This window comes from Trichoderma reesei (assembly GCF_000167675.1).
Source record: "Trichoderma reesei QM6a unplaced genomic scaffold TRIREscaffold_10, whole genome shotgun sequence".
Lineage (NCBI taxonomy): Eukaryota > Fungi > Ascomycota > Sordariomycetes > Hypocreales > Hypocreaceae > Trichoderma > Trichoderma reesei.
Window position 1 is genome coordinate 386,919 of NW_006711157.1, and position 16,000 is coordinate 402,918.

Consider the following 16,000-nt stretch of genomic DNA (forward strand, 5'->3'; position numbering starts at 1 on the left):
AATAGCAATTCGAACAATTACGGCTCACGAAGAAGCAGGTGAGGCCCAGATTTAAGCAGTCGCGGCCCCGCCTCATATGCGGGGTTACTCACAGTAGTGGACATCATCTTTAAGCAAGAACCTTCATAAACCTTCTTCGATAAGAAGGAAGGTGCTAGCATAGGTCGTAATACGTCACAGGCGAGGTACTACTCATCTCTGCTAATCAGAGGCCGGAAAGCTACTATTGATTTGAGTCAAAACATGAAGCTGTGGAAATTACTAATGTCGTATCCGTGCCACCACCATATAATCTCTCTATTTCAATGGCTTTACACAAACCCCTTGATTCGAGTTCTACCTCGTGACAGATCGAGATGCAAGGTATTTCGGTGATTCCTACGACCCGTATATGTATGTGTGCACAAGTGTCTACAATTACACCCCGTGAGCGGGAAATAGCATTGATGGGCATATTCATCGGCGCCAGTTCAGTTATTATCGCAAACGTAGCCTACCAATTATAGCAGGCAAGAATCCACGAGCGCCAACCTCTTCTGAAGCACTCGTACCAACACGAGCCCTTTCACCAATCTACCCAAGCTCCAGGCATGACCTTTTGTTTGGTCTCCATCAAGTCCCAGAACTGGCACGCCATATGCTCGAATTCTGGAGCCCATTTCAACTTCCAATCGCCTGGGGTTGGGCCAGTCTGGAGATCTATTATTCGAAAGGGTATCCAGTATTGTTCGCCAGATCTGTCGACACAATCCATGTGGCCGTTCTTGAGACCAATGTGATATAGCTTGGCTTTCGGGGTGCCTCGAGTCATAGGATGCCGCAGCATGGTTCTCGAAGCATCAATTGCGTCGGCGTCGAAAGCACCTTTAGTGTTCTTCTGAAGGCCATGAAGGATCGAAGTCTCCCTCTTGCCGTATTCGACTAGATCAACTCGAGCTGTGTCCAGCAGCAGAAGCCATTTGTGCAAACACCCGTGAAAGAGCTCGTCCCAGTGATTAAAGCTAATGTTGGGACACAAGTAGCACAGCGCCCCTCCGATGAGCGACATCAAGGGCGTGCCCTCCCATGCCGTGACCTCATAAGCGTCCCAAGGCACAATTGTTTCGATGCTGGTAAGATCATCGAGGGTAGCTACTGAGGCTACCTTGATGACGACATCTCCCCAATCTTCATCGTATGCATGCAGCCAAGGCCGCGGCTTTTGGTAAGACAACAATGTCTCTGGGTATCGAGAGCCAAATGCCAAAGCTGCCGAATGTACCAGAGAGACCTTCTCGCGAGTCGACTGGCTGACATCTTCCTTGGAAAAGGTCATATCTTCCGAAAGAAGGCTCCCAAACGTTCTCGCGTCCAAGACATTGAATGCCCCCAAGCGAACAGCTTCAAGCCGGTCTCTCAGCAGACGCAGATAATAGTTCGGCATGAATAAGCTTCGAAAATTGGAGAGCAATCTGTCATCTGGTGCGAAATCTCGGATAAAGTCCAGAAGCCTTTCGGCGGGTAAAGAGTGAGGCTCTTGGAGATATGTTGCGAATAGGTCCGCTATTCTCTTTGGATGTGAACTGGCAGGCCAGGTCCACTTCTGCACGATCGTCTTCACCATATCACTGGCTATAGACTCGGCAGGGGAAGAGCTGTTTATGCATGTTAGCGGACGCGGATTGCAACTGCATATAGGACGTACTATCTTCCTCTATTATCGAGCAATGGTTGAAGGCCTAATTGGAGTAGAAGCTGGCATATTTCATACTGTCTATTGGAGGCCGCGTACTGAGAGAAGTCAGTTTCGGTCTCAACTGGTAGTCGGACATACATACATGTAAAAGGGAATCTCCTCTCTGACTCTTATCGAACGGGGATGCTTGCTTGCTGCTAAACATCTGCCGAACGCCAACCAGATCCCCCCTTTTGACCTTGAGGATGATTTCTGAGTTATCTGGTATCACGTTGTATACGCGATAGGTATACGTCCATCCCGCGACAGCCGGGGCTGATATCAGCTCGTAAACTGAAGTTGAAAGCCATCCTGGTATCTGTAGCTGTGCTTGCCAAGCGCCGGTTGATTTGGTACGAGCCAGAGCAAATTTGACATAGTGTGCCAAATTGAGAGTGAACATCTCTGTCGTGTTCTTCGATCTCGCCACCACATCATGAGTCGGCAAAATCTCCTCATCTGTTTCAATCTGTTCCTGGGGCATTTTCTCTTCCAGTTGTGGTGAGGGGGAGCGGGAGATCTGGCTCTGATGCTGTGGCTGAACTCGCACTGCCAACGTCTGGGTGTTTAAGCTTAGCTTTCGGAGCATTGCCCTAGTGATCCAAGCTTTAGAATCACATTCCATGTAAACAAGTCGACTTGGAACCATGAAGTCTCAAGCTCACATCTGGTACGCCTGAATAGCCAACTGCAAAAAATTCATACACCGCGAAAGACTCTGCTCCAGCCTCGTCAAGACAGTCTTATTGAGGACAACCTTGACGGCCGCATACTTGCGCCTGAGTCGCTTATTGGCCTGCAGCTGCGTCCTCATATCCGCAACCAGCGCGCCCAGAGAGTCGTGCGCCTTCCTCGACAGATCGAGACAGTTCTTGAACGGCGCAGAGGCTTCATCGTGGCTGAACTGGTCTTCAATGTCTGCAAAGATTGGCTCGAGGGCTTTGAGGTGGTCCACGAGGCTTTGGATCCCCTCAGGGACCTCCTTGATTTCTTGCCATAGCTGGTGGGTTTGGTATATGAGCGTTGCCACGCGGGGGACGGCTTGGATTACATCGAAGTTGGTAGTGCCGGGCATGTCTCTTCTTTTTGTCGCTGTAAGATGGGCACCGCTGAGGAAGACGAGGTGGCACACGTATAGAAGGAATGGAACAATTACACGGAAGACAAGCAAACTGTGATTCAACACGAAGAGACCCTCGTGGAGGAAGAAATGGGCGTCCAGTCCTAGAGGATCGCCCCCCTGGCAGCAAAACGGGCACTGCCTCTTCCCAAAGGCAGCAATGCATCCTATTGCGCAAAGCCCAAGGGTTCCAGCGCTTCTTACATGGGGGGGCAAAGGGGGGCAATCGAGTACGGAAGTTTTAAAGCATTGGTTCAACAAGGCCTGATACTACGCTGTTGGTTGTCCTCTGTAAACTTTCTTCAGGTGGTGCAGAATGTAGAGGCAGACTGGGCGGCTCGGCACATGTCCTATTCGTTGTCTCTTACACGAGCAGGGGTTTGGGCGGCAAAGATGGGTAAGGCCTGATGGGGGGGTTTTAAGTCCAACGACATGTGTTGCAGATTCAAGACTGTGGAGTCTACGAGTCCTAACGTATTCTCATCATATAATAAGAGAGTCGTCTTGGTATGATTTTTTGAGTTTGAGTTTCCGAGTTGTGCGTGAGATTCTCAGCCCGTGGAATGCGGATGAGTTGTTGACATCAGATCCCAGGAGGATGGACTCTATCTATTCTACGTGTCATGTCTCAAGTGATTATTGGCGTCCAACGGCCGTCCATTCATTTGCAAACGTGAGAAAGTCTTTCGAGGGCTGTCCTGTAACACGATGATATCGGCATTGGGGGCTGCAGTTTCTTCGAGTTGCTTGCCCGCTTGCTGAAATGCATCCATCGAGCGGCCGTTTTCTTCAGGGTAGCACGACATTCGAAGCTCTCACCGGTCAATGGACTGCAAGGGTTAAGACTCCTTTTACGTGATCCGTAGACCTATCGATGGCCTCGACTGAGATTCGTGCATTGAAATGAGGGGTTTCTGGAGTTGGGAAGCTGTTGTGTAGCGCTGCGTGCCATGCTTGATGTCAGTCCAATCCATGAGGCTTCGGGCTCACTACCCTGTGATACCGCCTAATGCTTCGGAGTGGCCTGACTGATGGGGTAATTGCTGGCAAGGAAGCATTGTCAATGGAATGATCTCTCGGTAATGCGCATGAGAGGTCTCCCAAAGAATGTACGAGGCACGTCACTGAAACAGGTCGAGCAGTGTAAGTAACTGGCTTATGATCAAGATGGTGCACATCAACACGAGACGCTTGTGTTTGGGCTTCGCGCATTCACTGCCATAGTTTCTCAAACAGCCGTTTGTCAACCTGGAATACCTGCATGTTGACCATGCATATGCACCGCGCAGCAGAGTGACATTCGATCTAGATCGACTCCCTCCTATTTCGGGTGCCCAAACGTGCCTTGAGGGCTGGTTGACGTCGTGGCCTGTTGCCACTCAAGGCGATGGATGATGTCGTGTTCGTGTTGACGGGAGAGCGATGTCCCGCCGAGCCGATGGGGACCGAGCTGCAGTTTGACCGCTGGAATTCAGGTGCTGGTCATGCTGGTTCGTATCTGCACAGTGCAAGGCGATCGCGATGATGCTTGCATGCGACAGTAGCATCGTGATGCAGGAACATGGAAGCCGTAAACACAAGCAGTCTCATGAGGGCTTCACAGAACATACTACCTAGGTACCTAGGTAGGCACCGATGGCACTTAGGCAGTGTAAGTCTTTGATTCAATACTGCATGGAAATGAAGACTCTTGCGGTACTATATTGTAAGTCAATTGTTCAAAGGCTTCAATTTCTGTGGACAGTACAATGTTTGAATTCTTGCACAAGCGGATATACTGTATGATCCTCCGACTGTGAGGTGAGTGTGAAGGCTTCGTACTTCCGAGTTGCCCACGACGGGGGAGGGAGGGAGGGAGGTATGACTAAGGCGAGGCAACATGGCTTGAGATAGGTATAATATGACACAAGCGACCCGGACTCCTTTAGCAAGCAGTATCTATTAGCTCGAGGCATAGAGTTGATGACCAGCCTCTTGACTCTATTGAGAACTTTGTCTATGTGGCTGGGCTGTTGGTCACCTACTTACCCTTTAGATTCTCAACCCAGTGGCAAAGCTTGAGGTGCTGCTGCTCTCTGCGGGCGACGCTTCTCTCCGATTCCCCCCCTGCTGTCATCATTACCTCAGCAGCTCGGACGACACTGTGCCTGATTCTCTCTCACGTGCCTGTCTCTCGTCTTCTACGAGTATTCTCTCCTCTGCATACATGCATGCATGCATGCCGATGCCCGCCCGCCTCACAACAATCCAAACACGCCTCGCAGGGCCAGCTCGCAGCAACCCGCGCATTGATTGATGCTACTATTGTCAACCTGCTTAGTGCTCTGGAGCGCAGCATCTTGCAGCCCCAGCGCCACTGACGGCGACCTTCTAGCCTGTGCTTCCAGCGTCTGCCATTGGATTACAGTGGTCTGACGCTGGCGACCCCACCTGCGACCAACAGCATTTCGACTGCCAACTCGATTCGCGAAGGCGCATTTGATTCTCTTCCACACAACACACACGTCCGATCCCGAGGGCGGAAAAATTCCAGAGGCGATTGTGTATATCTGCCTGCCCTTCTCGTCGCCTCTCGAGAGCCATCGTCGCTCTCTCTGCTTCGATTCTCCTCGCCAACCTAGATCAAGTGCCGTTTCCTTCTGCAGCTTCCGGACACGGCGCGCCAGCTTTGGCGCTTCAACCCTCGTCGCAATGGCAAACTCCTCCTCCCGGCTGGTGTGGTCCAAGAGCACCCGCATCAAGGTCATGATCGCTATTGACACGGCCTTCTTTCTGCTCGAGCTGATTTGCGGTTTCCTGGCGCATTCCCTGGCGCTGACGGCCGACGCCTTCCACATGGTACGATGCGCCATAGCCTCTCCTTTTCTCGCGGCGATATGGACGTTGGAAGTAAGGGGAAGCTCGCTGCTAATTGTTTCCTAGCTGAATGATATCATCTCTCTGGCGATCGGTCTGTGGGCGGTCATTGCCTCTCAGAAAGCTACAACCGACGAGTTCACCTTTGGGGTAAGTAATGGGCTTTGCGCAAACCGGGCCCGAGAACGGAACACGGCTGACAAGTGGTTTCTCGCAGTGGGTTCGAGCCGAGATTCTCGGTGCCTTCTTCAACGCCGTCTTCTTGATTGCTCTCTGCGTCTCCATCATTCTTGAAGCCCTGACGCGCTTCGTCGAACCGCCCGAAATCAACAACCCCAAGCTTATCCTGATCGTGGGCTGCGCCGGCCTCTTCTCCAACTTGCTGGGCTTTGTCGTCTTGGGAGGACACGGGCACGACCATGGGGACGACCATGACCACGATCACGACCACGACCATGAAGAGGGACACGCACACGGACACGCACACGGACACGACCACTCGCATTCTCATGCCCATGGCCAGCGCGACGGTACTTCAAGCATTGCTGATGAGTATGGGCCCGTTGGCGACGTGCTTCCCGAGGTGATTGTCAGGAGAGCCAGCATGGTAGGAGGTCGAGCCAGCATGGTAGGAGGTCGAGCCAGCACGGAGAGTCCCGAGACCGCTAGGCGCATTCACTTCGGCGACGAATCCACGAATCGAGACGAATCCAACACCAGAGCAAGCCGAACCTCCCATTCTAGGGGCCGAGATCACCAGCGCCAATCCACCAAGGGGCACTCCCGCTTCTCCAGCATTGAGGATATGAGCATTCACCCGGCCAGTTTCCGACAGGAGATTCTCGCTGTCAGTAGGGCTGCGTCGTCAACCGTCTGCGCAAACGGTTCTGGCGATGAGTCTCCCGGTTCTGATGCGGAAAACGGCCCGAACGAGACGTCACCACTCCTTCAGGACACAAAGGGTTCTCGGCTTTCCTACACTCGTAGGTCGACTTCGAAGAATTCGAGAAGCCGTCGGGATTCGAGCGTCCACATCCACAATGATCACCATCACACTCTCCCCATCAAGCCGGGTTCCAAAGTCAGCGGGCACAACCATGCCGACATGGGCATGCATGCCATGATGCTGCATGTGATTGGCGATGCGCTGGGAAATGTCGGTGTCATTGTTACGGCGCTCATAATATGGCTCACCAACTGGCCCGGCAAGCTCTACGCTGACCCGGCAGTGTCGCTTCTCATTACTGCCATCATTCTCAAGACGTCCATCCCTCTGACGCTTGCCACCTCCCGTGTCCTGTTACAAGCAACTCCGGAGAATATTAGCATCTCTCATATCCGGCAAGACATCGAGAGGCTGCCCGGAGTCGTCAGCTGCCACCACATCCACGTCTGGCAACTCTCTGATACCAAGATCATTGCCAGCATGCATCTCCAGGTGTCATTTCCGTTCGACAAAAACAGCGGGGAGAAGTACATGCAGCTGGCTAAGAGAGCACGGAGATGCCTACATGCCTATGGCATTCACAGCGCCACTATTCAGCCCGAGTTCTGCCTCGATAACAAGCACCAGCACGATGGCGACGCGGCTGCCCTTGCCCTCGATGGGGCGTCGGATGAGCAGCTTCGTCCGTGTCTCCTTGAGTGCGTCGATGACTGCCAAGCAGAGGGATGCTGTATTGTCGAAACTTCGTCGGCATGCTCAAGTCGACGGGACAGCGCATCCTCCCACGAGGAGCATCAACATGAGCACTGAGTTTGATTCCTCTGCGCGTCTTCGCACATTCATGCACGTGTTGGATGTCTTCTAACAAGTCACTCGACTTGAGCCAATTCTCCAGCAACCGTTGCCACATCTTCAGTTTTCCACACGGGAAGTTTGTGACCTTTCTCACACGCCTCCTCCCTTTGATCTTAGTCTTTATTCTAATAGTTTTCCTTTTGTGGTCTCGCGGGGTTTTGACTATGGGCTGGCGTTCATCATGATTCGGGTGAGAAAGGACAACAAAACTCTCATTAGATTTTGCGAACTTGGTTGTAACATATCTCTTACTTTCTTTCTCTTTTTGATGGGCTACCAGGTTATTATCTAGAGGAGGGTGTCTTTTTGTTCAGGAGAGGTATCGACGGCTCTCTGGGTCGACGACGGTTGACCGGCAATGGAAAGAGAAAGAGCGCGAGAATCTGGTTGATGTAAAAGCGATCATTTGGTACAATGCTTTCCATTCAATAGATTAGCGGCATTGGCACATTGACTGAAGAAGTTGAGGTGAATCTCTTTGTGTGAACTGGCGTGTACTCTATTATATGATGACCTGGAGTATCTTTTGGGTAGCGATATATGAACTTTTCGGCGAATATCAGGGCAAGCCTACTTTGCTCTTCTCCCTGGCCTTGGCCTCGTGATATGCTTCCAGTTCAGCTCACATTTACAGAGCAATCAATTCGAAGAAACACGAGTTAAAGAACATTCCATCTCTACTACGATGGCACTTTTCCTTCACCACGTATTAACACACCTTTCGTTGGATAAGGTATTTACTGCTATATAGTACTTGACGCCCAAACTGGACGAATAGTTCTTCTTCTTCAGTTCGTATCACAGACATCCCCATGAAGAACTCCCCCTTTATCCTCCCCAAGTCATCCGACTTCCAGAGTCATGCCACGTATCTATGTAGAAATGCCTCAACGTCACTCACCAAGAGAGAAGCACCCAATATACTGCAGTGTATAACATCAGTTCCACAATGCCGAACCTTTCTTTCGGCTGTTGCTTCGAACCGAGAAAGAAGAAGCTCATGCTTGCAAGCTTTCCAACTGCACAGTTACCATTTGTACTTCGTATCTCGCTCGCGTGGATTTTTTGACATGGAGCGTGCGTAGCGAGCATGACCTGAGACGGCCGTTGAATTTTGGCGAGCCTGACTCCCCTTCCCTTGTTATAATATACTATATATATATATAGCGATCCATACCTACCTATGCACATAGTACTGGTATGTAGATACTTGCTAGGCCTGTAGGAAACAGACATGGAGAGGGCATGGAGATTTACCGGGGGACGCCATAGTGATAGGTCGTCCTATAAATAGAAGAGCTTGATTTTCTAACCCACGATACCTTACTTTGACGAACATATCTTGGTGTATCACAATATGTTACACCTCTGACTTGTTCATCATTATATGGAGCGAGCATGTATACTCAACCTAGACCGGAGACTCAAGACTCAAACAGAACGATATGCATATCCCGTGTTTACCGAGCAAAACACAATAATCGTGACCCATTCAAGCGGTCTCGACAACGTTGGCCACGAGGGAGGACGAGACATATACTACTACGGGTGTTCTTGGCTCACTCCCTTCGCTCCACCTGATTAGACGCACAGTGAGCTGCCAGAGTCTCTTTCAAACAGACCAGTGGACTGTTCCCATGGAAGAACATCCGCAGATACAAGCCCACGATTGTCATCGGTTCAGAACGAGGGAGATGGGCTGCGGAAGAAGACCCTTGGATAGAGAACACCCGGTAAGCCATCGCTTGGCTGGACCAGGTCCCCTAGGGAGGCTGACCATGTCATATACATCCATGGGAGGCAGATCACAACGTGGCTATGGTTGTTTGGGCATCGGTATAATGACACGGCGATATGGAGAAGCCGGCTTTGGGCAAGGGACTCTTTGGACTTCAAGATCGAATGTATACTTCTGCTGCTGCTGCTCTAATTAGTGAAAGCAGCATTCAACAGCAACGGCAACGGCACGAGCAGCATCGTGCCTTGTACAGCTGCAGAGGCAGGCAAGCATCCACGGCCGTCCATTGAAGCACAATGCAAGTCAGGGCCTCGGAGAGCTGCGAGGGGGCGTAAAGCTGCACACGCCATTCCACGAAAACGGGGAGAAAAGAGACCCTGACTTCAAAATTGGCCAGGTAAAGCGAGATTGGCCATCTGCATCAGAAAGAGACAGGGAAGAAAAGGCACCGTAAGGGAAAGGGATCCTCGTCCCTATCAGGCGTGTATGAGTGTATGAGTGGTTGATCCTCGTTGTTGCTCAGGGTACAAGCAGTGCATCTGTACAGTAATTGTGTCAGAAGTGTCACCGGGAATGGCCTCCTCGACGTGGCCGGTGCACGGCCTCCGTGCATGTCGTAAGACGCATTAGTATGGATGGAAGTAGTATCCCCATTCTGTTGTTGGCATGGGGTTTGAGATGAGGTGCTACAGCAACGGGGCGGGCAGCAGATTCCCCCAAGGGTCTCCTCCGTACAGTATAATTAGGGGTCTGAGGGATAGACAAGAAGTGCTGCAAGGCATGTTGGCAAGTCATTAAATATGTAGCAGCACTTGTGCAGTTAAATCCTTGTATCGACACAGCGCCAGTGCTGGCGGGCTTTCTCCCTTCGGTGTGTATCACAATAATGTTTGAGAGTAAAGGTTCCCAAGGGTACATACGAGGGAGCAATAGCAGGAGAGGCGTCATGGCTCACGGAAATGCGCATCGGAATACTTCGCAGCTGCTGGCACACGCCCGCTGCAGCGTCTGGAATAAAGTGAGCGGTGCTTCCTAGAGAAGCAAGCAGCAGCTGGATATACGGCAAAGCAGGTAGTAGTCATTTATTCGCGCCCATGGCGTCCGCAATCGAGATTTCCAACACCCAGGGGCACGCTCAGGAGAGGATTGCAGGCACGGAGAAACGGGGGCGTGTCGTGTCGTCAATCGCAGTCGGAGCAGCTGCTCAAAGCGGGAACAGGCGAGCTCGGAGACGAGCTCTTTTGATTGCACCGCACTTTGATACGCCCGTGCCAGTTCCCTGCTCATTATTAGCCGCAGATGCGGGCAGAAGCGAAGGGGGCCGTTTGTACTCGCACGCAGCAGGCCGTACCAACAAGTGCTTGTGCCAATATGCGGGCGGAACACAAGCTGATTGCAACATCCTGTCCGTGGGAGGTCGATAAGGAGGCGGCTTGGAGGCAATCACGACGAGTTGCTTGCGAGGGCCCAGGTCCCCGGACCAAACGGCTCAAATCCGTCTGGGCTTCACTTCGTGCGTCTTGCTGCCAGCTGCGTGCGAGTACCAGAGATGCTCCGTATTCGAAATGAAGACGGGGTGTGGAGAAGCAAGTCCCAGCAGCTTGGCCAGGGTGGTATGTCATAATCCACAATAGGAAACACACATCATTACGAGCTCGATAACTTTGCGGCACAATGCTCTCGGGTTGGCTGTTCCGTCCGCATCTTTTGCCGTTGTACTTTGATTGTTGGCCACGGCTCGTAGAGGAAGAATCAGACGGTCCTGGCTGCCTTGACTTTGGATCCTGAGGCCCATTGCTCCTCCCAGAGAACCTGCGACAGGCTGACGCCAACAATGGCCACCCTGGATCTGACGGCAAGATTGCTCGTGGTAGTACTAGAGCCAGACGCTTCGGTGGAGTGCTCCCAGCTGGCGACTTCGCAGTCGGCCCTCAGATCGGATCTAGGATCGCATGAGGGTGGTAGCAAGGCAGAACGCGAAAGGCGGTAACCAGTTTGGGAAGCTCGAAAAAGTCGGTATAGAGGCCATATTATGTGCACATCGCGATCCAACCCTCTTCCCACATAACTGTGTAGCAGCCACTTGTGAACCTCCGTCAAGATGCCCTATGCACGAACGCCAAGTCAAACATGACGGTAGTATTCTTTTACTCGAGGCTGATCGAGGGCGCAGTCTGAAATCAACTCGCATGTTCATTCGGCTTATCTCGAGACGACCCCCCGCAGGCGTGCCAGAACTCAGCTGAATTCTAGCCTAATCTGACTGGTGGCGTTGTGGCTATTTCATGCAGCATCGTCCAAGGCACAAGTGCGTTTCTCTATGCTGCGGCTTTATCGTCGATAAGGGCTCTCATAGGCCAGCTCAGATGACGCCGAGCCTGTGCATGCCTAGTCAATAACTGGCAAATGCAACATTGCCTCAACATCCCAGGGCATGATTTGAAAAGAGCGACCGGGTTGAGCGATTGGCCCATCGAACAACGAACTGGTAATAGCGAGGCATCGCACCATCTTCATGTGCCATCATGCAGAGCGTCGGAGGGAGCAGTGATAGCAGAGGCTGCAAGACAAAGACCCCAGGCTGGAAGCATGATTGGTGTTTTGTTGTCAGAGCAAATGCGACCCTCAATGGCTGAGGCCAGCAGAGCTCAAGAGCCGCATATCTGTCGGATATCTGACCCAGCCTGTTCCGCACGGCCAGCAAACAGATGCTATAGATACGGCTTGAAGCACTGCGAATGGCTGGAAAGCTTCCATCGCCGGTGGTTGTAAGGTCGAAGTTTGGCCAGCGCTGGATTTTGCAGCGTAACTCGTTTTTTTTCTTCCATGTCCGACTCGGCAGGCTGTGGGGACTGCCTTCCTTGGTTGGACAATGGTTCCAGCACGGCAGGCACGGAGCACCACTTCTAGACTCCGTCCAGACTCGTATGCACCTGCACTTTGTCGTTCAATGCGCAGAGCGCCTTCCTTGGCTCTGCTAATCCCACTTCTGCTACTGTATTTCGAAGGTAGGTAGTACTTTGGACCGCAGCTTCCACTAGCCGGAAGTTACCTACCTTGATACTCGTGCTCCGGATTACCTGCGTACCTCTGCATGCTGTACTCGATTCTTCTCCCTCACATGCCTCGACGATTTTTTTCTCTCTTTGGCTCCTCCTTTCTCCATCTAGCTTGTCTGGACCAAGTCTCAGGCCACGATTTGCTAAATGGCCGAGCTAGACGGAGCTTAGCATAGTGCCAACGGGTTGCCATCGAGCAGCTGGGCCTACACAATTGGCTGGTCTCGGATGGATTCTGCCGTGCTTCGGGATCATCACTTCAGTGATATTGCAAAGAGGCGTCAACAAGTCCAGGCAGCGAGGAGCCTGGTAGTATCAGCAAAGCCCTTCAACCTCGACCAAATAGCCATCATTGGAACGTGTGCTAACAGGTGGTGGATCAGATGCACTATGGCGTCTGTAGTTGACTACTAGACGTCATTCCAAGTGGCTAGTCCAGCTTGCTCAACCTGGCCCGCTGACGGCCATGCTGCTCATATAATACGATATGCGGTCAATGGGAAGTATGAGTGGCCTGGGCAACATCGCCGAAGCCCGAGATTGCTCGTCCAGTAACGTCGCCGTGGCTGGATGCTCACAGGTGCGAGTACGGAGCGCACATGTCCGTACAGGCGGTATCAATGTATGTAGTACTTGTACGACGCAGCGCTGGACGTGTTGACGTGACAAGGAACAGGCTTCAACCTCTTGGACTCAGCTCAAGAACCAGGATCTGCCCTTCCCGAAGCCCCACGCGCCTTGACACTACAAAATCGGAACGTCTGAATGCGTCCAATAGCCGCTGTCTACGCCGTGGCGATTTCGCGTCACATGCTATTCTCTGCAGTTAGGGGCCTCATCCTTGCGTGTGGCGTTTTATGCCATTATCGATGCTTTATATCGAGGAATTGGTGACGTTGGGACGTCAGCTTGTGGCGGTTTGTCATGGCTCTCTTTTTCCTCCTCAATCTTGTCCACAAAGAACCCTCAGAGGTTAGTCCGGCCTAGTGGATGTCGGACCAAGAGTACTATTACTCGTACTTTGTTGCATCCGAAGACCTTGGGGAATCACTGACCTTGGGCGTGTTGATGAGCCGACTTAGGTGGGGACAGCTTCCGGGATCCAACTGTCGTGTTGAGACGCCAGTTTGGTATTTTCGCTACTGCAGATACGGTGTGACGTTGCCCATGCTGCGTTCACTCTACCGCCTGAATCCTAAGGCATTTTTTCACGCCGATGCAATCGACTGCAGCCAAAGCCCAAGGTGTCATCTCGTGCCGGTTCAGCTTACCAAGAAATTGTGCGTCGAGCAAGTGACGAGTTATTATCACCACCATCTCCAATATGCTCGACTGCTGTTCCGATGCAGGGCCGCCTGTTGGCCAAGACTCGCAGGACGCTGCGCCCCACGAAACTAGAGCCTTGATCCGAGATTCCAATCCAATGGGACCCCTGGCACAGCACGTCTCTGCATGCGAGTCCCCAGTCGGCGCATCCGTTGAGGGGCGGACGCGACGCAGTAGCACATGGCCGCGCCCCGAATCAGCTGTCAATTCATTGGCAGACGTGTTGAGGAAAAGGCAAGGAAAGCCCGGCATGTTACCAAGTGCGGGATACATGTATGTACATACGTGCATATCGGTGCCAGAGCCAGCAGGTACGAGAACTTGTGCGCGCCAGCGAGGCACCCGCAACAAACCGGCTCCGTTCGGACACCGTGACCTCAGCCCGACGTACTTGTACAGTTGGAGGGGCGTTGCTGCGAACCACATCATGATCTCTCGTGATTGGAAGAGCAAAGATTGGTCTGAGAAGGAGGCAGCGACTGGCTGAAGGAATCACCCATGCAGTCTAGGCGACATACGCACCTATGTCTTCCGACGAAGGCTTTGGGAACTTGACAGATGGACGGAGGTCATCAGAGACGACGCACCGTGTGATACGGGGCAGACAAGACCGATGGTGTGCCGGCCACCGCCGGACTTGAGCGTGGCTGACGGCGGCCGCGCCGACTTAAGTCGGAGTTGCACGCGTACGGGCATTCCGGAGGCCGGAGGCGTTGTCTCCTCAGCGGCTCTTGTGAAGTGTCCGCCCTGCGCGCTCATTCTTGCATTGTCGCGGTGCCAGCCATCACGAAGTCGTGTCTTGGGTGTGATGGCTCTATTCTTCTGTACTTCAGGCACCTCGAATGCATGGCCAAGGGTTTTGCTGGCTTGTCAAGAGCGGCATGCTACAGTAATATCCCGGGTCTAATTGTGCCCTCCCCAGGTATGTACTAGGTATGTGTCACTTTCCTCCTGTGTTCCGTTCACGCATGAGCCGGGCAGATAGGTTGCTGCATGGAATGGGCGCGTCTGCTGCGAAGTAGCACACACACCGCTAACTGCTTGGGACCGCCGTCATCTTGCCACCGAGCCTGGCGGCTGTTACGTGAGACCCTCGCCTACGGAGAAGCCATCGGCGATAGTGGGCGGGAAGCCTCTATTACGGCGGCATCGTGCCTCATCATCAGCGAGGTCAGTAGCCGACTGACCAGCCATCGACACGGTTTAGGCATACGCCGAGTCCACTGCCAATCAACCAGCTGCTTGTCCTCGATACAATGGCCAAGCCCAGCGAGCACATGCATCCGCATTTCATCCGAATTCTCAGTGACCCTCATGTCTTGGTACATGGACTCGTACATGTGAGCTGCTGGCGGTGAAAGCTGCATGTGGCTACAGTACCATGCGACAGGGTACAAGTTATCACGACAGGCTGGCATCTTTGGAAGTTTTTGGGGCTTTTTTTTTTGCTTTATTTTCAATTTTTCTTTTCCTTCCTTTTTTTTTTCCCCCCATTTCCTGTTCCACCGCGGAAACTACTCTTGGAGAGTGGAAATAGTTTCCCTCCAATCGGCAAAGGTTTTTTTCTTTTTTTTTTTCAACGCTTTCCTCCACTGGATACGCCCCATTATGGATGCTTCGGGAAGTTTTTTTTTTTTTTTTTTGTCTTCTTCTCCGCCCAATCCAGTACTGCTATCATACCTACTACGTACGAGTATGGAAGTCACTTTTCTTCGCCAGCGGTGCTTATTTATGACTTTTCTATGTTGATCTGCGTCAAGGCATGGCCAAGGTTTTTTGCACATGTACGATAGGAGGTTCTACTACAAGTACCTAATATGCCGACGGACTCGCGATCCGGAGGGATTATTGGGGCGGCTTCTCACTCGCCCAAGAGCCGTTGAACGTAAAGCCACGGATTCGAGTGCACGAAACCCAGCCGCTACGGAACCTGTGGTGTGTATATGTAGTGTACACGCCCCGAGAGTCTACTTGGACCCTACCTGTACGAATATGAACTTACTCTAGAAGCGCGGCTATGGAGACGCGTCTGCGACGTGCCTCTTTGATCCTCTTTTTCTCACTAGTAACTCGAGGTGCTCCGTACATGACGCCTCGTTGCAAACCGATCTAATGGCGCGAACCACGGGGTACGTCGTGCCCGAACTCACTACGACCTCCTCCTAAAAGCCGGCACTATTAATCCACAGATACCTCAAGTACATGCCATACGGAGAACATCAGAACCTACTCAGCGGTAGTGGTGGGGATAAGACAGATCTGTCATCGAGGAGATACTACTACGTTCGACGTCCTCTGAGCATGTCCGCGCATGCATCGAGTTCCCGAGCACGGGAAGATTTCGGCGAGACGCTACTAGTCAACACATGCCTCAGTCTCGGCTGCC

General features: G+C 52.3%; 3 protein-coding genes across 3 annotated transcripts; 1 reads left to right on the top strand and 2 right to left on the bottom strand.

Moving 5' to 3' along the window:
• Positions 1-565: 565 nt before the first annotated feature.
• On the bottom strand, positions 566-2,789 carry TRIREDRAFT_62323 (uncharacterized protein; the record flags this gene model as incomplete). The annotated part of the gene is made up of 4 exons (XM_006965734.1): positions 566-1,607; positions 1,685-1,770; positions 1,818-2,008; positions 2,420-2,789. The coding sequence occupies 4 exons, from the start codon at positions 2,787-2,789 to the stop codon at positions 566-568; spliced, it is 1,689 nt and encodes a 562-aa protein (XP_006965796.1).
• Positions 2,790-5,484: 2,695 nt separating this feature from the next.
• Positions 5,485-7,446, top strand: TRIREDRAFT_78301 (uncharacterized protein; the record flags this gene model as incomplete). Its single annotated transcript, XM_006965570.1, has 4 exons — positions 5,485-5,672; positions 5,757-5,840; positions 5,908-6,304; positions 6,395-7,446. Exons 1-4 carry the CDS (start codon positions 5,526-5,528, stop codon positions 7,444-7,446), a joined length of 1,680 nt encoding a protein of 559 aa, XP_006965632.1. The 5' UTR covers positions 5,485-5,525.
• A 6,018-nt stretch (positions 7,447-13,464) lies between these two features.
• TRIREDRAFT_107742 (uncharacterized protein) lies at positions 13,465-15,032 on the bottom strand (the record flags this gene model as incomplete). The annotated part of the gene is made up of 3 exons (XM_006965735.1): positions 13,465-14,093; positions 14,202-14,480; positions 14,828-15,032. 3 exons carry the CDS (start codon positions 15,030-15,032, stop codon positions 13,465-13,467), a joined length of 1,113 nt encoding a protein of 370 aa, XP_006965797.1.
• Positions 15,033-16,000: the final 968 nt, after the last annotated feature.